The 23,384-nt window shown below is 43.8% G+C and overlaps 2 protein-coding genes across 14 annotated transcripts in view; both read right to left on the reverse strand.

Annotated features, from left to right (window-relative positions):
* Positions 1-1,453, reverse strand: part of CUEDC1 (CUE domain containing 1) — a 62,501-nt gene extending 61,048 nt beyond the window's left edge. For 2 of the 7 annotated variants that reach the window (XM_035139292.3, XM_035139296.3), the window contains exon 1: positions 1,088-1,453. The gene's annotated coding sequence lies outside the window, so the exon portion shown is untranslated. Of the gene's footprint in view, positions 1-873 lie in introns of all 7 variants that reach the window. The other 5 variants (XM_088658133.1, XM_088658129.1, XM_088658130.1 and 2 more) reach the window with 5 other exon arrangements.
* Positions 1,454-12,709: 11,256 nt separating this feature from the next.
* Positions 12,710-23,384, reverse strand: part of VEZF1 (vascular endothelial zinc finger 1) — a 29,800-nt gene continuing 19,125 nt past the window's right edge. For 3 of the 7 annotated variants that reach the window (XM_035139376.3, XM_035139377.3, XM_035139378.3), the window contains exons 5-9: positions 21,785-21,826; positions 20,259-20,393; positions 16,794-16,832; positions 15,912-15,956; positions 12,710-15,215 (exon numbers count right to left, since the gene is read on the reverse strand). In XM_035139376.3, the coding sequence (XP_034995267.1) occupies positions 14,788-15,215; positions 15,912-15,956; positions 16,794-16,832; positions 20,259-20,393; positions 21,785-21,826 (689 nt within the window). In that variant the 3' untranslated portion in view covers positions 12,710-14,787. The remainder of the gene's footprint in view (positions 15,216-15,911; positions 15,957-16,793; positions 16,833-20,258; positions 20,394-21,784; positions 21,827-23,384) is intronic. The other 4 variants (XM_088658270.1, XM_035139379.3, XM_060268526.2 and 1 more) reach the window with 2 other exon arrangements.

Raw genomic sequence — 23,384 nt, forward strand, 5'->3', positions numbered from 1 at the left:
AAAAGTAGATTATTTGGGAGAGGGGCTGTGAGAAGAGGAGAGAGGAATAGTAGAAATACAATTCTAGGACCAGTTCCTCCTAATTAATGAAGGTGGAGGGAAGAGAGGTGGTCCCAAACCTCTCCAAAGCGCCTCATTATGTAAACAAGGAAGGAATGCCAAAGAAGTAAACTTTGAAAGGTAGGTGTCAAGACAACAAAGCTTTTCCTTGATTCCCTTCCCAGGTCAGCCATGCTTGCCAGCTTCTCTCTCTCTCTCTCTCTCTCTGCGCCCTCTCAAAGCAAAGCTCGTTTTGCTTAAAAACACACCCCTTTAAATTGGGCTAGACGCTCTATCTGCGCCCTCCAAACCACACGCCCCTCGTAGTTGAAATAAGGGGGTGGGGTGGTGGCAAAAGGGGGTGGGGGACATGACCGCCTGGAAAAGAAGGAAGACGCGCAGGGACACCAACCAACCAGCCAACCCACGCGTCTCCAATCCGCCAGGTCCTTCTTAGGAGCGAGGAACCGAAAGCAGAGCCGAGAACGCGCCTCATCAAAGGAGAGGGCCCTCTGAGGCGCAAAGGGAGAGGGAGGCGAGAGGCACCGCTGGCTCAAAAACAGGCCGCTATGGAGGGGAGATGCGGGGTGGGTGGGCTGAAAAGTCAGCTGCTGCTACAGCTTTCGGAAACCCGGCCGGGTGGAGGGTAGGAACAGCCTACCCCGTGTTTCGGGGGTGGGGTTCCCAACCCCCTTTATTTTCCTCGGCGCGCACGAAAAGGGAAGCGGCGAAAAGTAGCAACAATTCCGTCCCCGGCGTTCCAAAAGGCTCCTCGGCGTTCCAAAAGGGCCCCTCCCCCGCCCAGCTCCCCACCCCCAACGTTCCAAAGCTTACCCGCGCCAGTCAAGGAGGGCTTGGAGGGGAGACGCGCGACACCGCTGGGCTGCTGGGGGAAGTAGGATAGGGCTAGCCGAAGATATGGGTAGGGAGAACGCGCTGGGTGTTGCAAGGATCCTCCTGCTGCTGCTGCCGCTGCTGCCGCCGCCGACCCCTCCCCTGTGGAAAAGCTACGCCCGCTTCTCCCTCCCCGCTCTCCCGGTCTACCTACGTTAGTTCCCTCGCAGTTGTTCCTCCTCCGTATCCAAGACCTTGGAGAGGGGGGCAGGTTGGTCGCTGGAGAAGGCGCACCTTTTAATATATGTTGGTGTGGCTGCTTTGCTGGGTCGCCTCTCCCTCCCCGATGGTCACAGATCCATTGCAAACACAGGAGGGCAACTTAACGGCGGGCGAAGCTCCTTTTCTCTCTGCTTCTCTTAGCCCCCCCCCACCTTTTCCCCTCCCCAAGCCTAGCGGCCGGTTGTTTGAAACGCAGCTGTGTAACACACCCCTCCTCCCCGCAGGAAGGCCGCCTCGCCACAAGTGGCACAGATTTGAGGAGGAAAGCGGGGGGGGTGTCGAGAACACGGCGGGGTAGAAAGAGGAGGAGCTCACAAAAGACTAGAGCAGCAGCTCCCAAATTTGGCCGGGAGTTTGCCCTCCCCCTAATTTCCCTTCCTGTTGGGGATCTTCAGACCCATAGCCCCGGTCCGTCACGCGCAAACACATGTCATGAGGACCCGGGCACATATCAAATTGTGACTCCTCAGCATTGCCCGCCGGGGCCAAGAGACAAGCTCAAGAAAGTATACGACCATATTATTATTATTATTATTATTATTATTATTATTAATTATTATTATTATTATTATTATTATGGCGTTTTGGACAGTCCTGCAAGTAATTTGTGGGTGGGCAAAACTCAGTGTTACTCTGCATAGACCCATTAAAATTAATAGACCCAAGTGACTCGTGTTCATTATTTTCAGTAGATCTACTCTGAGTGATCTAGCAAACTGGCATTGGCTACAACCCATAATCTAACATTTTGAATAAAATCAAAAACCCATTTCCCATGTGTTTTTACTAACAAGCAACATTAAAATACTTGTTAGGGAATTTTATAGGGGGGGCACCCAAACGAGGCTTCATTTGGGAATCAATATTGGCACAAATGCCCTCAAGGGGACCCCGTCTGATCCTACAACACCACTCTAGTATCGCACCAACACGAACCCCTCAAGATCAAGCCCTGTGTAATAAAGGCTCCCTTTCCTACCCTTTCTCTGTTGCCTGAGACTCTATGTAACCATATTTCTTTATGAATGAATACCGTGTATCTGTATTTCTAAATGAAACCCCCTTTTGCGACTCTGGTCAAGGACTCTCAGGGATGCAGGGAACAGCCATAATCCTTTAAGCAAGAGGTCACGTAGCCAGGGTGGTGCTCCTCTGCATATCCATAATCCATTCAGGTACCATCTCCTGCCATTCCCGACCCTCCGAAGCCAGAGGCAATACACACACCTGGACCCATTGTCCGCCCCCCCCCCCCCGCCAGGTACTCAAGGATCCCCTCCCAGATACTTACTGGTACTTGCTTATCAATGCCCTGGGACATCATGCATTGTTACCTTATGTTAATCCTGTTTACCTCCTGTTTACCTGTATGCTAATGTCCCTTGCACCTTCCCCTTTTTTCTGACGTTTTACCCTGTCACAAGTGATGTATGTATGATGCTTTTGATGTGCATTATGGGAGGGTGGTGGGAACTTTTAAAAGTTCTTGCAGCCCTGTTCACGGTGTTCAGTCTGGCATTGAACCTGCTGCGCAGTAATAAACCTTGCTGTTTGCTCCGGATCGTGGCTGGACTCCTTCAGTTTATACTCCGCAACAACCACAGACCCTTGCCTGATGAGCTGGGTGGCTGAGCATTCTCGCACCCAGATTTTTGCCCTAACAATGCTGGTACCTCCCCCAATGTAGCAACTGGTTTAATCTGCTGCCTTATACAGAGTCCTTAGTCCACACAGCTCAGTATTGTCTACACTGACTGGCAGTGGTTTCCCAGGGTTTCAGGGAAGGGACATTAACAGCCCTACCTGGAGATGCTGGGGATTGAACCTGGGACCTTTTGCAAGCAAAGCAGATGCTCCACCTCTGAGATGGCCCTCCCAATAAGATGTCCAGTCCACCCAACCCTCCTAGTGGGTCAGTGCACACTTGTTGGCTTAGAAGACCAAGGCAGTAACATTAGATGCAGCAATGAGGTCCCTGTTGATTCAGAAGGAGGAAAAATATGTACCTGGTGCGTTGCAGAACATCTTCAGGAGAATAAAAGGCTAAGGAGTAAACCCTACACAAATCTGGAGTGGAGTCCCTAAGACGGTTGGATGGTGCCTTGTACTCCTGCTTCTGGCAACTCCTGCAGCCAAGCTGGTCCTAAATAACTTTCTCTGCTTTCCTTTGGACCACATCAGCAAGGCCAAGAGGCCATCTTGTCATCTGAGCAGCCCAGGACCTCCATACACACCGCCCAGGGTTGTGCCCTGGGGAGGTCACTTTGGTGCTGCAAATGCAGAAGACACCAGTTGGAGCCTCTAGATCAGGCCTGCAATAATGGAGTCTCAGTGCTCAGCCTGGATAGTTCAGTTGGTTAGAGCAGGCATCCCCAGACTTCGGCCCTCCATATGTTTTGGACTACAATTCCCATCTTCCCTGACCACTGGTCCTGTTAGCTAGGGATCATGGGAGTTGTAGGCCAAAACATCTGGAGGGCTGCAGTTTGGGGATGCCTGGGTTAGAGCATGGTGCTGATAATGCCAAGGTTGCAGGTTCGATCCCCGTAGGAGACAGGTGCATATTCATAGATGATGTACTGGATCCCTTCCTGATTCTATTAATCACCATGGCCTCAACTATCCTTGTCCAAGAATGGCCATAATTGACACACCAGCTGTGGTAGGTGAAAGGCAATCCTAGCCACTGGGCCTCTAGTGACAAAAAGAGTTTCAGGAGAACACCCAGACTCAGGAACCACCAACCTACAGCGCCTCAGTCTTCCCAGGGTTCAGGATCAGTTTACTGGGCCCCATCCAGTCTGCCATTGTGCCCAGACTATGGTCCAGATCAATGTTTCCCAAACTTGGGTCTCCGGCTGCTTTTGAACGACGGTTCCCATCATCCCTGACCACTGGTTCTGCTAGCTGGGGTGATAGGAATTGTAGTCCAAAAAAGCTGGACACCCAAGTTTGTGAAACACTGGTCCAGATGGTGTACAGCCTCTCCTGACTGAGATGTTATGGAGAAGCAGAGCTAAGGGTCACCAGAACAGTGATGACACTTCCCCCAAACTCCAATCTGCCTCCTGTAGAGACAGGTGCTTTCCCCCTTCTCCAAAACAACCAGTCCACAGAACATAATGAGTAATGACAAAACCAGATAAGACAAGCATTGCCAGCTCAGGCTGATGGAAATCATTGTCCAAAACATCTGGAGGGCATCAGGTCCAGCACACCCCACAGATCACATGTGATAGGTGTGGTTTTAAGGACATAGGAAGCTGCCTTAGACCAAGCTAGAAAGATCAACGGTCTGGTCCTGTATAAGGCAATCTCATGCAAACTGGGATTGATGAGTCAGGCCTAGTCAGTCTCGCCTTCCTCCCATTCATCACCCAACCATTCTAGACGGGCAGAGCCCTACTTGTGTCACCTGGGCTGGTATTTTTAGCATCCATTAGCACACTTTGAAAGGTAGCATCCATAAATAGATCACCATCTCATCTGCCCCCCCAAAAAACAAACAAAAAAACTCAGTTACTATCCTTTATTAGCACACATTAAACCTCAGGTTCCTCTCACGTGCTTTGCAATCTGAACTGTTTGTAGGGAGGGGGTTGGCCCACCAAGCTCAGTCTATCCTCAGCCAGCACCCCACCTACCTAAATGCGCCATTGGGGGTGAGGCCATGTTTTTGGGAAGGTTGCAGCACCTGCTGTGGTCGCAGAGACTGATACGGGAGAGGCATGTTTTGTTGCAGCTGGGGCAGATGAAGGCATCTAGTAGTGCTGCTGTAGATGCACCAGGGCGTGTCTTCTCTCTGCACTCCTCCCAGCAGTCATTTCTCCTCTGGTCACTCTGCACGACCTGACTGCCTATCTCCAGGCACTGTGGTTGTCTGCAAGGGATTCCCACATGGCAGAGTTGGTGTTGCCAGATGTGCCGGCTGCAGACATCTTTGTAACACAAGAGTTGGTCTGCCAACTGGCCTGGTGCTGAAAGCCAGCTCCACATAGACCATGTCTTTGGGGATCCTGCCATCTTCCATACTGTGGACATGACGAAGCCAGTGTACACAAAGCTGAGACACTGTAAATCCAGTCTAGGGGCTGGTACTGGTTGTCAGCTTCCTCCTCCTTCCCCAGGCTTTTTTTTCCTCTGGAGTAAGTGTCCTTCAATTATATTCATGCTTCATGCTTGTCTGGAGAGAGATGTACATGTATGTAGCTGGGCTGTAGCCTACTGTACAAGGGCAACAATCACATCCAGTGCCCCACCTGGTTGGGGCACTGTTATGCCAAGCTCAGTGTGCCCTCAGCCAGACCTCACCTGCCTACCTGCTGCAAACCAGTCGAGGGGGTGGCAGTGCCAACTTCTCAGTAGCAGTGTTGCCTTTGGAGAACTCAGCAGGGAGTGTGGAGGCAAAATTAATTGGCTCCAACTCTACCCGCCATTAGCTCTGACTCCACCTACTGTTGGCCTCCCTGCATTCCACCCCACCTGTCCCAATGGGCCACACTCACCATTGGTTTGTGGCCGTTAGGGAAAGTGGGCTGAAATCCCCACCGTCACCCTGTACTAGGGATTAAGCACTGTGAAACAGTGGCTCCTATGCCCAGGATTGCACTGCTAGACAAATAAATCAGACCAAATTAAAAAAACAAGTGCCTGTTACTGTAGTTATATCATCTGCAGGATCAACACAACTTTAATGATGGGGAAAAAATGGAGCTGAAGTCTGGAACCAAACTAAAGAGCTATTACTCATCTTTAGGATATGACTGTCAAATCCCCAAAAGGTACTTCCTTTGTTTTTCTTTTTAAAGAACAGTTATTCCTGTGAATCATGGTTAGCCTGTGGCCAGCTATAATTACTCAAATGTTCACTCACCCAGTGATCCATCCTTTGGAGTGCTGTGCATGTCATTTTGTGTCTGACATGCAGAATATTCCAAGTTTTGCATTTGTGGATTTTTGTCTGGCTTTAAAGCCAATTTATTATAAATGGGAGGAGGACAAAGTGCACTTTTACAATCAGGCAGGTTTTTTGGTTTTAAAAAACCAACCCTGCTATTTGTCTAGCGCCAATGACTTTTTATCATTTCAAGCTGGCTTTGAAGTACAGGCAGCAAATGATTGCTAAAATATTAATCATCCAGTCTTGTTTCAAAGTGTAGGTCAGAGAGAAGGCATGGAGCTTGATAGAACTGTAGTAAAGTGAATTGACAACACAGCTTACAATACAAAATCCAGAATTGAACAAAGCTAGACATCAACAGGACTATTGACAAGTTTTAGATCAGATGAGCAGGGCCTTAAACAAAACATTGCACTGTATCCTAATGCCATAACAGAAGTGCTAGTGTTCAGACTGTCAGCCAACCAGCCTCTCCGTACTTGAGAAATTCCGTATTTGGGAAAGCCTATTGCTTGTCTGTCCTGTTTGGCTCCTATGTGTTTGGACACCACTCAATCTATCACCAACTCACAACAAGGGTTCCTGAGGAGGCAGAGGCAACCTTTGCTGATGTTTGGATGCCAATACCATTTTGAATAAAGATGGACCAAAACATGACTTTGGCAAAACTTCGTAACTTTGGCTTGACGGGTCCAAACTCACATACTGTATATTTTTGCTTTTTAAGAATTCCCTGGCAGCATCAGGCACTTCCCTCTTGTGTACTATGTATTTTGGAAAGCTGTTTTTTTCTCTGGTCTGTCCACTCTATGGGTCCCAACATTGGTTATCATCACCAAACTCTGCAGGAGTGTTTCCGAGGTCGTGGCAGCTGTTTGATACTGGTATGGCAGACACCATTTTGAATCAAGATGGAAGACTGAAACATCACTTTGGGACGACTTCACTCATTTTTGGCGATAGGCTTGGCCATCTCTCAATATAACACCAAACTCAACATGAGAGTCCCCAAAGTGGAGGCAGCACTCTTTGTCAAAGTTTGCATGCAGGGTGCCATTTTGAATAAACATGGCAGACCAAAACATGATTTTGGTGTGACTTCACCCAATTTGGTATGACGGGCCCAAACTGCAGTGAGAGCGAGCTTGCCTTGGCTTCAAGTATTACAGCCGAAAGCTGGGTAAAATTGTTCATGGAGGTTGCTTGGTAAAAGCAGAGAATTTTTTTAAAAAAATTGATTTTTAGACAGTTTTGATATTTCTAATATAAAGCAATTAATAAAGTCTGTAAATAATAAATCTGAGTAAGTTTCAGAGGAACACCCACCGCCCCCACTTTTGACTCCAATCCTGCTGGCACTCAACTGCTAAGTTATACATCTCTGTGACAGCTGACTGCATCCAGTCTTGATGCAAAATATTTATTATTTTCTTGAGCTTTCACACATTTCAATAAATAATGCTTTAAAAAAACAAACTTGTTTATCAACCAACCAATATTTTAATTAAGCCTACAGGCATCAGGTCTATGCATAGGCTTAAAATTAAAAAAGTGAGCCTCCCAGATTGAATTAAGGTGGCTGTAATTACCTACAACCCCCAAAATGGCCTGGGTCCAGCTTATCAGAGATTTCCTTTACCCCTACATTTCCCCCAAACAACAGCAACCCAAGGAAGTCAGGACTACAAGACCACAAACATTTCAAAATGCTCCTCTGCTGAATCAGAGGTTGGCAGTCAGAGTCACATCCATATCATGCATACAGTGGTACCTCGGTTTAAGAACAGTCCATTTTAAGAACAATTTGGTTTACAAACTCTGCAAAACCCGAAATAGTGTCTTGGTTTGAGAACTTTACCTTGGTCTAAGAACGGAACCCGAACGGTGGAAGGGCACAGGCGGCGGGAGGCCTCGTTAGGGAAAGCGCTCCTCGGTTTAAGAAGTTTTGGTTTAAGAACGGACTTCCGTAATGGGTTAAGTCCATAAACTGAGTTACCACTGTATTTAAAAGACACTTGTACCACTTTTAAGTCACGGCTTCTCCAAAAGAACTGGTTTGTTAAAGGGTGCCGATAGTAGCTGTGAAACCCTGACTTCCTTCACAGAGATACAATTCCCAGAATGGTTTATCCATTTGTCTTCTCAGAGAACTCTGGAAATTGTAACTCTTAAGGGCAATAGGGGTTTCCTAGCAACTCTCGACACCCTTACCTAACCACATGCCAGGGTACTTTTGGGGGAAGCTATGACTGTTTAACCCCTTCATGGATCAATGCCTTGTCGTGGCGAAGGGGCTTGAATAACTCGGAGAAGCTATGAGCTATGCCATGCAGGGCCACCCAAGATGGACAGGTCATAGTGGAGAGTTTTGACCAAACGTGATCCACCTGGAGAAGGAACTGGCAAGCCACTCCAGTATCCCTGCCAAGAAAACTCCATGGACAAAGACAACAGGCATATAAAAGTTATGACGCTGGAAGATGAGCCCCTCAGGTCGGAAGGCGTCCAACATGCTACTGAGGAAGAGCGGAGGTCAAGTACAAGTAGATTCAGAGCTGATGAAGCGGCTGGGCCAAAGCCGAAAGGACGCTCAGTTGCGGATATGCCTGGAAGCGAAAGGAAAGTCCGATGCTGTAAAGAAAAATATTGCATAGGAACCTGGAATGTAAGAACCATGGATGGAGGTAAGCTGGATGTGGTCAAAAATGAGATGACAAGAATAAATATCGACATCCTGGGCATCAGTGAACTAAAATGGAAGGGAATGGGCGAATTCAATTCGGGTGACTATCATATCTACTACTGTGGGCAAGAATCCCGTAAAAGAAATGGAGTGGCCCTCATAGTCAACAAAAGAGTGGCAAAAGCTGTAATGGGATGCAATTTCAAAAATGACAGAATGATCTCAATACGAATCCAAGGCAGACCTTTTAACATCACAGTAATCCAAGTTTATGCACCAACTACCGGTGCTGAAGAAAGTGAAATTGACCAATTCTATGAAGACCTACAACACCTTCTAGAAATGACACCAAAGAAGGATGTTCTTCTCATTACAGGGGATTGGAATGCTAAAGTAGGGAATCAAGAGATAAAAGGAATAACTGGCAAGTTTGGCCTTGGAGTTCAAAATGAAGCAGGGCAAAGGCTAATAGAGTTCTGTCAAGAGAACAAGCTGGTCATCACAAACACTCTCTTCCAACAACACAAGAGACGACTCTACACATGGATATCACCAAATGGGCAGCATCGAAATCAGATTGATTATATTCTCTGCAGCCAAAGATGGAGAAGCTCTATACAGTCAGCAAAAACAAGACCTGGAGCTGACTGTAACTCAGATCATCAGCTTCTTATAGCAAAATTCCAGCTTAAACTGAAGAAAGTAGGAAAAACCACTGGGCCAGTAAGATACAATCTGAATCAAATCCCTTATGAATACACAGTGGAAGTGAGGAACAGGTTTAAGGATTTAGATTTGGTGGACAGAGTGCCTGAAGAACTATGGATGGAGGCTCGTAACATTATACAGGAGGCAGCAACGAAAACCATCCCAAGGAAAAGGAAATGCAAGAAAGCAAAATGGCTGTCCAACGAGGCCTTACAAATAGCGGAGGAGAGGAGGCAAGCAAAATGCAAGGGAGATAGGGAAAGATACAGGAAACTGAATGCAGATTTCCAAAAAGCAGCAAGGAGAGACAAGAGGATCTTCTTAAATGAGCAATGCAAAGAAATAGAGGAAAACAATAGAATGGGGAAAACCAGAGATCTGTTCAAGAAAATTGGAGATATGAAAGGAACATTTCGTACAAAGATTACCATAATCAAGGACAAAAGTGGTAAGGACCTAACAGAAGCAGAAGACATCAAGAAGAGGTGGCAAGAATACACAGAGGAATTATACCAGAAAGATATGGAGGTCTCGTACACCCCAGGTAGTGTGGTTGCTGACCTTGAGCCAGACATCTTGGAGAGTGAAGTCAAATGGGCCTTAGAAAGCACTGCTAATAACAAGGCCAGTGGAAGTGATGATATTCCAGCTGAACTATTTAAAATTTTAAAAGATGATGCTGTTAAGGTGCTACACCCAATATGCCAGCAAGTTTGGAAAACTCAGCAATGGCCAGAGGATTGGAGAAGATCAGTCTACATCCCAATTCCAAAGAAGGGCAGTGCCAAAGAATGCTCCAACTACCGCACAATTGCGCTCATTTCACACGCTAGCAGGGTTATGCTCAAAATTCTACAAGGCAGGCTTAGGCAGTATGTGGACCGAGAACTCCCAGAAGTGCAAGCTGGATTTCGAAAGGGCAGAGGAACCAGAGACCAAATAGCAAACATGCGCTGGATTATGGAGAAAGCTAGAGAGTTCCAGAAAAACGTCTACTTCTGCTTCATTGACTATGCAAAAGCCTTTGACTGTGTCGACCACAGCAAACTATGGCAAGTTCTTAAAGAAATGGGAGTGCCTGATCACCTCATCTGTCTCCTGAGAAATCTCTATGTGGGACAAGAAGCTACAGTTAGAACTGGATATGGAACAACTGATTGGTTCAAAATTGGGAAAGGAGTACGACAAGGTTGTATATTGTCTCCCTGCTTATTTAACTTATATGCAGAATTCATCATGCGAAAGGCTGGACTAGATGAATCCCAAGCAGGAATTAAGATTGCCGGAAGAAATATCAACAACCTCAGATATGCAGATGACACAACCTTGATGGCAGAAAGCGAGGAGGAATTAAAGAACCTTTTAATGAGGGTGAAAGAGGAGAGCGCAAAATATGGTCTGAAGCTCAACATCAAAAAAACCAAGATCATGGCCACCGGTCCCATCACCTCCTGGCAAATAGAAGGGGAAGAAATGGAGGCAGTGAGAGATTTTACTTTCTTGGGCTCCTTGATCACTGCAGATGGTGGCAGCAGTCACGAAATTAAAAGACGCCTGCTTCTTGGGAGAAAAGCAATGACAAACCTAGACAGCATCTTAAAAAGCAGAGACATCACCTTGCCGACAAAGGTCCGTATAGTTAAAGCTATGGTTTTCCCAGTAGTGATGTATGGAAGTGAGAGCTGGACCATAAAGAAGGCTGATCGCCGAAGAATTGATGCTTTTGAATTATGGTGCTGGAGGAGACTCTTGAGAGTCCCATGGACTGCTAGAAGATCAAACCTATCCATTCTTAAGGAAATCAGCCCTGAGTGCTCCCTGGAAGGACAGATCGTGAAGCTGAGGCTCCAATACTTTGGCCACCTCATGAGAAGAGAAGAATCCTTGGAAAAGACCCTGATGTTGGGAAAGATTGAGGGCACTAGGAGAAGGGGACGACAGAGGACAAGATGGTTGGACAGTGTTCTCGAAGCTACGAACATGAGTTTGACCAAACTGCGGGAGGCAGTGGAAGACAGGAGTGCCTGGCGTGCTATGGTCCATGGGGTCACGAAGAGTCGGACACGACTAAACGACTAAACAACAACAACAACATGACTGTTTAAAGTGACTTGAGAGCGCTTTAAATGGGTTGTGTGGATGTGTGCCGGCTCAATTTAATGTAGGTTTGGGGGGCGGGGAGCCGAACAGAGGAAGCAATGGGGTGGGAAGGAAGCCCTCTGCAAGAGATCAGTTCAGACTTCTGGAAAGAGCTCTCTGACCCTCTCCTGACAGCCAGCTGGGCAGAAGGAATGTTTTTTTTTTTAAAAAAAACCTTACCTCACCCAACCTGCAATTTCCATCCATCTGTTGTAGTACTGCTGTTTGGAGCAACAGGAAACAGGAACTGTCTCTGGGTGGCCCACTTTATTATTATTTAAAAAAAATTCTACACCACCCTTCATATGTGAATCACAAGGTGGTTTACAATACAAAAACACCTGAAACAGAGGCAATAGAACTTACCTGCTGAGGATGCTGCCTTTCTAGGTGAATGAATCACTACTTTGAGCTTGCAAAGCACAGGCAGTGAACTCTTTAAGAGTTACATACACATAAACTATTTGGGATGCACAAGTTAAGTCTGTAGGAGCAGAGTTGCAGAATTCCATACGCAATTAATCCATTAAAACCAACACATCAACCTGGCTGGTCCTTATATACAACCTTCTATATGTATTCATTACCTACAATGTGTAGGAAAGGCTCTTGACAGGACCATTGACCAGCAACACCTACACAAGTGTTCTTACTGGGTGATCTCCAACTCTGGAGCCCTGCCCCTTTTTACATCTATGTATGTATGGGGTGTATGGAGATAAGAGAATGACTTATCTCCTCTGCTCAGAGCCACTATACATCAGGAGTACAGTAGTAACATACGTTGATGCAAGGAAACTTGTGGCTGGGTGGGGGAGTTCATTAAAAGAGCTTGTGTAAAGTCTTTCATTCTTCTGTAAAGCAGGAAATAGTTCTTCCAGGGCAGGGAGGCATTCCCACTAATGGAAGAGGGTTTTTTGATGGTTTCGTCCCAATAAATGGTTACCTCTTCTGTATAGAACAGGCAGGACATATAGATCAAAATCTTCATATGAGCACATATACATCCCTGAAACACTGCACCTTTTTTGCAAGCTGCCTCAAGCACTGATCTTGACAAAAATAGAAAAAGGAACAGTGTATAAATACAAATACTGTACGGCAATACACACATAACTACAACGTCTCTACATTTCTGTTTATTGAGACAAACTAATTAAAAGGCACAAACATGGGGCATATGTTTACATGACATTATAACAAACATATACATTAAAAGTGTAGGAATGTGTTCTCTTTCTGCTACACAGGAAGTTCCTAAGCTTTTATATATACAAAAGTTGTACAATTTGATGTCCTAAGGTACAAAAGATCATTTATAAAATTATTTTACACTAAGTTCTATTATACCTCCCCCCCCCACTTTTTTTTTTACTATGTAGTCCAAGCCCCTAGAACTGTTTTCACATAATCTGGGCATCCATCTCCTGACCCCAGATGTATGCCTCAAAAGTACGGAATATGTTGCTTTTACACTGACACGATGGGTATTAACACGCACCAAAAAGTGGGCTTGACCCTCACAGGCTTGCCTGTATCCCATTAAAATCAAAGTATTGATAGCCACTTTGTCGTGAGGCGAGGCCCCTGGTTCTAATCAATAGCCACCTGTCTGCTCCTCCAATTATTTCTCACATCATCTTGTTTATAGGGCAGGTCTTAATGAAGATTTAAAAAATGTTTGTGACATGATAGCCTAAAAAAGTAACCTCTTCCCTAGATTTTCCATCCTACTTTTTAAGTACAGATAAAAAAAGTTGAAAGAAACGTGTAGCTGTATTTTTTTTTTTTTAATGTGACCATTGGGTGAGGGAAAGGGGCATTTCTCCTCTCCTTCACTGGATAGGTCAGGTAGTTACTAGGAAACCCCCCCACAAATTGATAACTATGGGTTAACACAATTAACTAAAAGTAAAAATGATGGGGGGGGGTTTCCTCCTGCAAATATTTACAAAGTTGAAGAGATCTGCACAACACTTGATTCAGGAGAAGGGAAGAAAAGGGCTTTTTTAAAAAAGAAAAGAACACAAAACAATAAGATGCACACTTGGCTTGTCCTGAAGGGGCATCCTAACTAGTTAGTGGTTAGAATAAAAACTGTATACCATTTTATAATATAAGACAAAAAAAACTTCTAGTGAACAACACCTGCTCTCCTTTGACAACACAGTCAGCAGGTTCTGATTGGGAGAATGGGGGGCATACATACATCATACCCCAGCATCTCCAGAGTCTTCTAGCTTAAAGCATTGTTCTTCTGTGTTCCAAAGCCCATTATTTGCTCTTCCGAAAGAGTCCCAACTGGGTTTTGAGCAGAGACCATGCTTGTTGTGTAGGTTTCAAATCCTCTTCCACCAGCCACAGCTGTTCCTTGCCAAACATTGAACAGTTTTTTTCTTCTCCTTTTTAATGTTGACTATGATGTTGTATTCCCTTAGGGTAATATGTCTCGTAGTATTTACATCTCCAAATATCAGGTCACAATCCCTAGTTATGTATATGTTGCAGGTAGAATGATAAAGTTACCATATGCTTTGCATATCAGAGCTGGTATCACTTTTCCCATAGGGAATTCGGCCTGAAATTATCATATTCCCAAAAGGTAAAATGCATAATTACTCAAAATGCATTTTCTTAAACATAACAAAAAAAGGACCATGTAATGCCTTTACAAAAATGTAATGCATTTTTTTAAAAAAAACACTACAAACACTACGTTCTGAATCAGAGGGACACAGAGCTGGCAAGTGATCCATCTCCACCCTATGATAATATGGAGGGCCTTTCTTAAGCCTTCTAGTGTTCAGGTTAAAACCGTTTCTTCATTAGATTAAAACTGTTTCTTCATTCGAAATTTCCAGGGCTATCAGCAATGCTGATTTTTTTTTATTAAAAAAATGACTGGATTAAACTCCGATCTGTTCCTCTTCCAACATCACTGCCAGCTTGAAGGAAACAAATGTGGTCCAGTAATATAGATCAACAGCCAGCTAACTAAACAGAGACACTATAATAGTTTTCCATTTTTAAAAATGGTGCATGATTATTATTATTATTTTTGCCCCAGCTGAATTAGCTTGGTTTCATTACCGCTGTTAACTAAAACGAAACAAAAACAAACGAAACAAAAACATAATTGCTGGTAAGGACTTGCTTTTCATTCCTCTTTTTAATACTGTTGTGAGTTTTTGTTTGCTTGTTTTTACCATGGGGGAGAGGTTGGCAACGCCTGGGAAAGGAAAGGCATGCTCTCCACTGGCCTCATTGCTATATTTAATGGACCAGCTAATGTCATTGGCGTCGGGAGGTTCATGGGTGAGGTTATAGTGACCGGATGTGCTATGTTCACTGGAGCAGTTACTGAAGTTGGTAAATTAACAGGTGTGGTGAGTGTTAACGGAGAGGTCATAGACAACGGACTGGTAATGGTGACAGGGTGGCCTAGGCTCATTGGGCTGGAGATGTTAACTGCGCTTGATACATTGACTGGGCTTCTCATGTTCATTGCAGCAGCCACTGTGACTGGGTTGGTGATGGTCCCGGATGCCACTGAGGATGTTATATTGAAGGGAGTAGAAAGAGTCACAGGCGTAGTGGCAGCAGTGGACGTTTGGCACAGGTTAGCAGCTTCTAAAAAACAAGAAAGAGATATAAAAAGAGACCAAAGGTTGTTTTTTTTCCTAAACATTAAAATAAAAGACACCCCAGAGAAGACTTTGAACCCCTGGCATGGCAGTCCTTAGAAGGGTCCATTAAGTAATGGACGGCTAGTCCATTACATAAACCTTACTGCAATTTTTTGTGGGTTCATACCTGTACTCCTGCAAAGCCAGCCCTCCATCTCTAAGTATCCCTTCCCACTGCAACACATGGTCCCTTCCAGCTCCAGGCCCTCATTGCTGACAGTTCACTCCTGAGAAGCGAGAATGTTTTGATCCCCTCACAGCAGCTCAGCCAATGGCTACGGAGTGCTTGCAGGCCAACAAATTAACCATCAACCTGCGGCTATTCTCAGGTTTCCTGGTAATCTGGCAAAACCACTGGATTTGTTTTTTTAGAAAACTAATGGCAGTCAACAAATTCTCAGTTCTCTCTCTACAACAGTTAAGTATCCTCAAACAGCATCAACTTGGGAATAAGATCATTAAATACAATTAATTATACAGCCTAGGTTAACTTCAATCATGCAATTCATCTGAATTAAAGACATTTCCTTCGAAAGTTGTTTTTTAAAATATAAAAGGGGGATTTGTTCATAAAAACAGCAAAGTATTAGCAGAAAATCCTCTCATGAGGAACATTATAAGTAGAGGAGAGTGTACATACCGAATGGTACGTACTCTATAGCCTTCTCAAAGTTGTACTGACATTCTGTGAAGGTTTTAAAAAGTCATTATTAGGGACCAATAGATAAAGCTGGTTTCACTATTTACCTGCTTAAGACCAATTTAAACCACAGTTGGTGGAATAATTTAGTAAGTGTAAATTCTTACTAAATTACTACAACACCCCAGTCAATAAGGTGTGTGCATCAAACCCCACTGGTCACATAGCTTTTCAGGTTGGCTAAAAGTTATTTCCTTTAGAATTTTGAGAGAAAGAGTTAGGCTTACACTGTACACCAGAAGGACCCTTGGGGCTAACTGCATGGGGAGAATAAGCAGGAAGAGTACATGGTAGAGGTAAATACCTCTAGTATATCAGCACCACCTGCTGGCTAGCCATAGAATACTTATGCTCACATGGGGGGGGGGAGGATGTGCAACTAAATCCTCCAGTTATGGCATGAAAACAAACAGCTAGCTGCTCTTGGAAACCTCAACTTAGGCAAGCCAAAGCCATATAGCCAGAATCCCTTTCAGGTAGCAACTTGTGTGAAGCCTTGGTTGTGCCATGCTATTGCTCTGCTGCACAACAGACTGTATCCCACCCTTCAAAAGGTGGGCCTCATACTGCACAACTAGGGAGGGTGAGATTAAGAAAAGACTGGCATGGGCAAAAGGTAGTTGGGTAGACAGGGCTCTAGCCCCTATACAATTCCCCAGGGTGCTTAGTTCTTAGTGACAGGCAGCTAGTGTTATTGTCAGAGTCTGGAAACTGCCATCTTGTAACCCACAAATGTGGAGGAACTGTATCTGGTGAATCAGATTCTAAGAGAGCCAAGGGTTGGTCTTACCATACAAGCTATATAAATGTATCTGACCCTACCTTGCTTGACTGAAGTTGGCCTCAGTGTCTGTTGACTTTCTGCAATCAAAATTGGAGGTGGAGGAAAGGTGTTGCAATTAAGCCATTCAATGACATTTCTCTAGTTTCCCCTACTCTCTAGTATAACCAAGGTGGCTGCATTTACACACGAGCATGAAACTGTCATGTCCAACTTTAAAATTTCTAAGCAAAGCCAAGTGTTCCTCGGCAACATAGGCGCTCAACCTGTGAGGCAAAAATCTATCCCAGTACTACCTACTCTTACTAGCAGCCACAAAGTCTTCAGAGAACCAGGGGACTTTTCAAGCTCAGCAAATTTGAGATTTTTTAAACTTAAGATGCCAGGGGTTGAATCTGACATCTGCCACCTGTGAAGCATGGGTTTTTTCAACTGACTTACAGCCTCTCACCGTGCCCTGATCTGCCACCTATTGCATACAGAAGCTGCCAGCACTCCAGTCCTGAACATCACATTCCTTAGGATACTGTGCATGCACAATACTGCCATGCATTTATAACTGTTGGAACCTAGGTGCCAATAATTCAGTGTGCACCAATGTGACTTGCCATCACAAGAGAAAATGAGTTAAGGAGCACCCAGACTTTAAAAGGTAGATTTCAGGACTTCAACAATGCAAGAGAAAAAGAAGCAAACACAAGTAGGGCATCCAGGCTTCCTGGTATCCCTGGGATAAGCAAATCCTGACTTGTGTCCCAAGAACCCAAGGCAGGATGCATCCTGAAGTCAGATCTTTCCGTTTGTTCACGGGGCTGCTTTGTGCTGTGGCTGGTGTTTCTGCAGCAGAGCCAGTGGGTTCTACTTCTCAATGGAATGCAACTTTTGTTCCTTTTGTGCAAGTGATTCAGAATCGATTAAGACTAAAGCACTTTCCACTCGCACTCTGGCCATCCTTTCTCAGGCTATCTCCACAGCCCTTTAGTTGCCAGGCAAAAATTATTTGAATGGTTTCTTTTCTTGACATCCCCTTTTCTTGCATTCTGAGGTATAAAAATGCTACTCTACATCATGTGTTTAAACTCTGTCTTCAACAATCAAGGGTTAAAACTGCCTTAAGGAATGGCCAATGCCTTCTGCTTCTTGCCCAAGAAAGTCGGCCATTCATGCAACTGCAGGCTCAGCTTCCACCAAGTTGTCAAGCCATCACTGTTCCTAGGTTGCAGGGGATTCTCTCCCAGTTCAGTCTTTGCACCCTATGGACAGTTCAGCATTCCACCCAGCTACAACTCTAAGAACAGTCTCTCTATCCCCAAGTTCCCTGATACCGTGTGCATGCACAGTTCATAAAAAATAGGGGAATGAAAATGAAGATGCCAGCAGCTACCATAAGCACCAGAGGAAGATGAAGGAGCAAATGTCAACAAAAGAAAGAAATGCAGGTGTTTGGTGGGGCTAAAATATGACGTCAGTCATTTAGGAACTGGAGTTCACTTCAACACACCTTTATCTGGAAAGGAAGGGAAACTCTGGGTCCTAAGGAAGACTCTATGCATTAAGCATTAAGAGTGTGTCAGGTTCATATACATAAGCGACCTGGATTTGCATTGGGGGAACCCAGGTTCAAATCCCCATTCAATCATAGAGTAACGACCTTGAACCAGTTACATTCTCAATTTATCTGTGAAGCCAAATTAGCATGAAGCCGTGCATGCTGCCACTGGAGGAGGAACAGGATTATAAGATTAAATATTGCTACATCTTTCACTAGAAAGAGTGGGATTTAGTGTTCAGGATTCTGCATCCCAAGAAGTCTTAGCTTTTTCAAAGGGAAATTAGAAGAAAGCTTGGTTAGACTAGTATGTGTCAGGAGTGTGTTCTAGTGGCCCAGAAATTATAATTATGGAATCTACTGTATCATTCTTCATCCTGAAAATCTTAACTCTGAAAGCAGAATAATGCAAGAGGAACATCTGGATGGTTTGTTCTAATTGCCAGATTTCTTTGGTGTACAACACAAAAATCCAAATTATAAGGATAACAATATAATTAATTCTAATAAAAAACTGGACATTGCCACATGATCATTATTTGCAAGACTTCTACTACAGTAATGTTCTTTAAGTAAGCACTGATCTACAACAGTTGAAAAAGTTAGTGTGGAGAGTTGTTCTGTAGCTTCTATTCATGAAAAAATAACATGTATATATTATACTGGCCTAGTTCACCCATAACCCTAAACCCTCGTTTGGCTAACAAACCAAGAGTTGTTCCATAGGCAATCTATCAAAATATGGCTTCCTTCTCAAGAGTTTGATTTTTTTCTAGCTACACTTGCCTTCTGTCTTTGTAGCTTGGCAAGCATCTAGGTTGCAGTGGCTGAACAAACCATTGTTAAGGAAAAGTATGGATTTGCACGCAATGTCAAGCCATTGTCAAAACAAAACTTAGTCAGCGAACTATGGCTTCAGAATGTGGTTTCTTGGCAATTAACAAACCATAGTTAAGCTGCTGGACAGGGGATCAGACAAGCCAACAAATCATGGTTTAACAAGCCATGACTTAACATATGTGCAAACTAGGCCACTATTATCGGCATTTAAACAAAGATTTTTAAAATCTGGCACTGATTTTCACTGCTACTTCCTTATATGGAAACCACCGCAAGACATAGAATAGAAAGACAAGTGTACTTTTCATACTATTTTAAGCAAAAAATGTATCTAAAACAAAAGGGCTGTCATTAGAAGCTCAAGTGTGGAGAAGAATTAGTAACTTAGACTCCATTAGATGAGTTATGTCATTATCCTGCAATGGTCAGCCAAGACTTCCTAGGCTAGTGTGCTTTTTGAAGTTAAGACAAAAATGAGCTACAAAAAGGCAACTGAGTGACCAGCTCAGCCTACAACAGGTCTTGGAGTCACCCTGGCAAGAAGAGAATATACCACTTTTTGTTGTTTGGCAACTAATCACACAAGAAAACAACAGAAAGTTGTTACACTGTGGCTTTATACCAGTTTAACTTCTCTGGCTTTCCAAAGTTGCTGAGAATTCTCCATGGGGAACCCAGAAATTATTTCTCCGATGACGGACTTCTTTTTTCTTTTCTTTTTTTAGTATGCCTCTGACTGATCTTAATTCTATTGCTAGAGTTCATAGCTTTACAAAAGAAATTGCCATAAAAGGTTTTAAATCAAAAGTTTTCTATACAGTATGTCCCCAATTCTTAACACTGGAGAAAGAGCTCAAATTTTTTATTTAAGCAGCAGACCACGCTGACAGGTGACTTGCTAATACATAATAGGACTAATGCCTCCCAGCCTGGTTCTCATAATTGGGCAATTGCTTGAGGTGATTAAGTGGTAAGGACCTATTGTGAGTCTGATTGGCAATGGCAGGCAGGGAATGCCAGATTATCTAGTGGCTGCTGCCGTGACACAAGTGTTATTGTGAATTTATCTATCATCAATAGCATCACTTAACAACATTCTAAGGGCATAGATTTTTACCTTTCTTCCTTGCTTTAACAGCTTCTTCCCATAATCTCAGGGTCTCTACCTGTTTTCCAGGCCAGTTTGTGACATGCTGTTGCTGCTGCTGCTGTTGCTGCTGCTTCTGGTTGTTACTCTCTTCATTCATGCATGCTAGTCCAGCAAAATATTTTTTTAAGAGAGACACATATATACAGATATATGTTAGAGTTTTCATCAAAAGGAATAATTTTGTTGAAGTTTGGCAACTTTTGAGGAAAGTGGGTTTGGGTTCTGGAAGACTTGCATTAGCTTTTCCATAAAACTATCCCTTCATGATTTTGAACAAAAGCAGTTGTGTGCAAATAATTTAACACTCCCAACATCACCTCTGCTAGGACGGCTGCATATAAGGCTTCAAACCCAGCCATTTAATAGATTGGAGAAGAACTAGGAGACCAAACCCTCACCTTTAAATGTGCTGCTGAGATGACTGGGACAAACATAGCCTACTACTGCCTCTCATTTCATGGGTCCAATATGTTCATCTTAGATCTGGAGTTCTTTAAGGGACACTGACCTGTCTACTTTATACAGGTGGATGTTACCCTCCTTAAGTCCTTGTGATTAAGAGCAAGAACAAATGAGTTTTAACAGACCTTCCCACTGGAAGAGACCCAGCTGCTTTCCGAACATGTAGCTACTGCAGGTATACCATCTCTGCCAACAGGGAGTTCCATGATGTAGTTGTGCCAAAATGGGGCACCTGACCACTCCTAAGTCAGACTGAAGTGTGCGCAGTGGCCACAGTTGTGGATAAACAGATGGATGGAAGGTAGCCTAGCTGCATTGACAGACTGCACTGCAGGACAGACTGGCTGGAATCATTTATGGGTAAAACTGGAAACCTATGCCACCATGGCTTGTACAAGGGCTCAGGGTGGTATCCAAAGCTAGTCCTACTCAGAGTAGACCCAATGCTGTTAATGGACATGGCTAATTTAGGAGCACCAATTTCAATGGGTCCTCTCTGAGTAGGCCTTACGTTAGATACAACAACTCTCAGTAGCCTGGTTCATACAAAATGGCAAGCAAGAGTTAAGCAACTACGGTTTACTATGAATAGACAGGTGTGTTAGTGCATGCTGTCAAACTGCACCTGTCCCACCTCCTCTCTTTTGCAAAACCAGAAGAAAACAAACATAAACACTAGTTTAGTGTTACATGTACATCAGCGACTGTGGCTTGTTTCTCTCCAAACAAATAAGAACGAGGAATATCTTCTTTGGCTTATTCTTGTGACTTGTTTGGAGAGAAACCAATCAAGGGTCCTGGGTGCACATAAGACTTAAGTCAACACTTGGTTTGTGTCCTTCTGGCACAGCAAAGAAGAGGGGCACAGCTCTGATTTGTACAGTGGTTGCTCATTTGTGTTAAGTCATAGTTTAACATGCAAAGCAGTCCATATCAATAGAAAACTTAGTATCTTAATAAGGGCAGGTTATCAGTTACTGCATCATGCATTTCCAGCCTAATAATATCCATTTTAGACAATTGCTACTCACAAGAAGGTAGGTGCAGATTCTCTTGCTTGAAAAACCCAAATTCTGCAATTAAGAGGAATGTGAGTGAAGCAACATTAAATAATTAACACAAGACACCCTTTATCTCCACCAAAAAAAAGACTTCATTTGCACTCACAATGTGGAAAGACACAATGTGGAAAGGGGTAGATGACAGAGAAGGTGAAAGAATGGGGGATACACAGGCAAAGGATGGTTGCTGTACAAGGGGAAAGCAACAGAGCCTAAGTGGTGAGTACAGGCTACAGTTTGGAGATGGGAAAACTTGGTTCAAGTCCCCCTGCCAAGCCATGGAGCTGACCACTAGCTAAGTCTGAATCGATCCTGACTGGATTGTTTCAGTGGTATCACAAGTAAAAATATATATTCTGAAACAACCCTTTTGAAGTTATTGGGGAAGAACAGGAGTTATGAGGAAGGGCAATACAGAAACCTTTCTTCCAGATTGCTAATTCATGACCGACTCTTGCCTCTTGTATCTTTGGAGACCAGGCAACATCACACATAATTATTTTCCTTCAATTTGGTAGGTTATCACTTATTTTGTAGGTTTTAGAGTTCTTAGGCAGCCATACTAATAAATCTATGAAAGTTACTAGCCCACATCTTATTCGTTGTGTCTCATCTACACATGCAATAGAATGAGGCAAAAGATTTCTGAGCTGGTAGACTGGACTTTCTAGACAGCAGATGGAAGATGGGAGGTCTTTTAGTACTGAAAATAAAACTTTCTCTGCAAATAACCCCCTCTACCAAAAAACATCAGGGAGATGGATCTACTGCAGCCTGCTCCTTCTTGTGCCAGTTTTCTGCCTGAAGTGTTATTTATTTTTAACTAGCATTAAAAAAATGCCACTCAATGAGGTGGCACAGCCCATTGTACCACTTCAGATCTCTACCTTCTCATTCTACTGCATGTATGGTCCAAATCTTTTAAGTGACTTAAAAGTCATAACTCCTGCCCATCCTTACTCACCACAATTTGTTATTTATAAACCTATGTTTGGATTTGCAGATTGTGACAAAGACATCAAAACCTATTATGTGATGAACAATTCGATCCCATAAATTTATTATCTTGCTTTCCCCGTAGCTAATACGTGCCTTCAAGCTTTTTCACAGAGAAATGAAGAAAAAAATGAAAACATTTGTTGTGATATGGAAATCCTTCAAAAGAGGGACTGAAGTGAGCTGCTGGACCCCAACTCCTTTACGATCCACTGAAAATCCCATTCTTATGTAGCTGTTTTAGAGGAGGAAATGTCTTCATTATCTGCACTGCTAAACATGACTGCGCATTTCAGCTGCAACAACCAAGATTTATCTTCAATGCTCTAAAAACTCCATCAGGATGAACGCTTTGTGTGTGTTTTTTTAAAAAAACTTGTTTAGTTATGAGCTCTAGCATGTCAAGAACTTTGAAGCAACAATTCAAGGCCTGCTAAAATCAATGGGATACTTTCCACTGACTTCAAAGGGCTTTGGATAAGGCCTGGCAACGTTTGAGATCGACTGTGGTAAGGAAAGAAAAATTCGTGCAAACTCCAGTGTAATACAGAAATTCCTTTTCTTTCAAGTCTCA

Source organism: Zootoca vivipara, chromosome 14 (genome assembly GCF_965207765.1).
Source record: "Zootoca vivipara chromosome 14, rZooViv2.hap1.1, whole genome shotgun sequence".
NCBI lineage: Eukaryota > Metazoa > Chordata > Lepidosauria > Squamata > Lacertidae > Zootoca > Zootoca vivipara.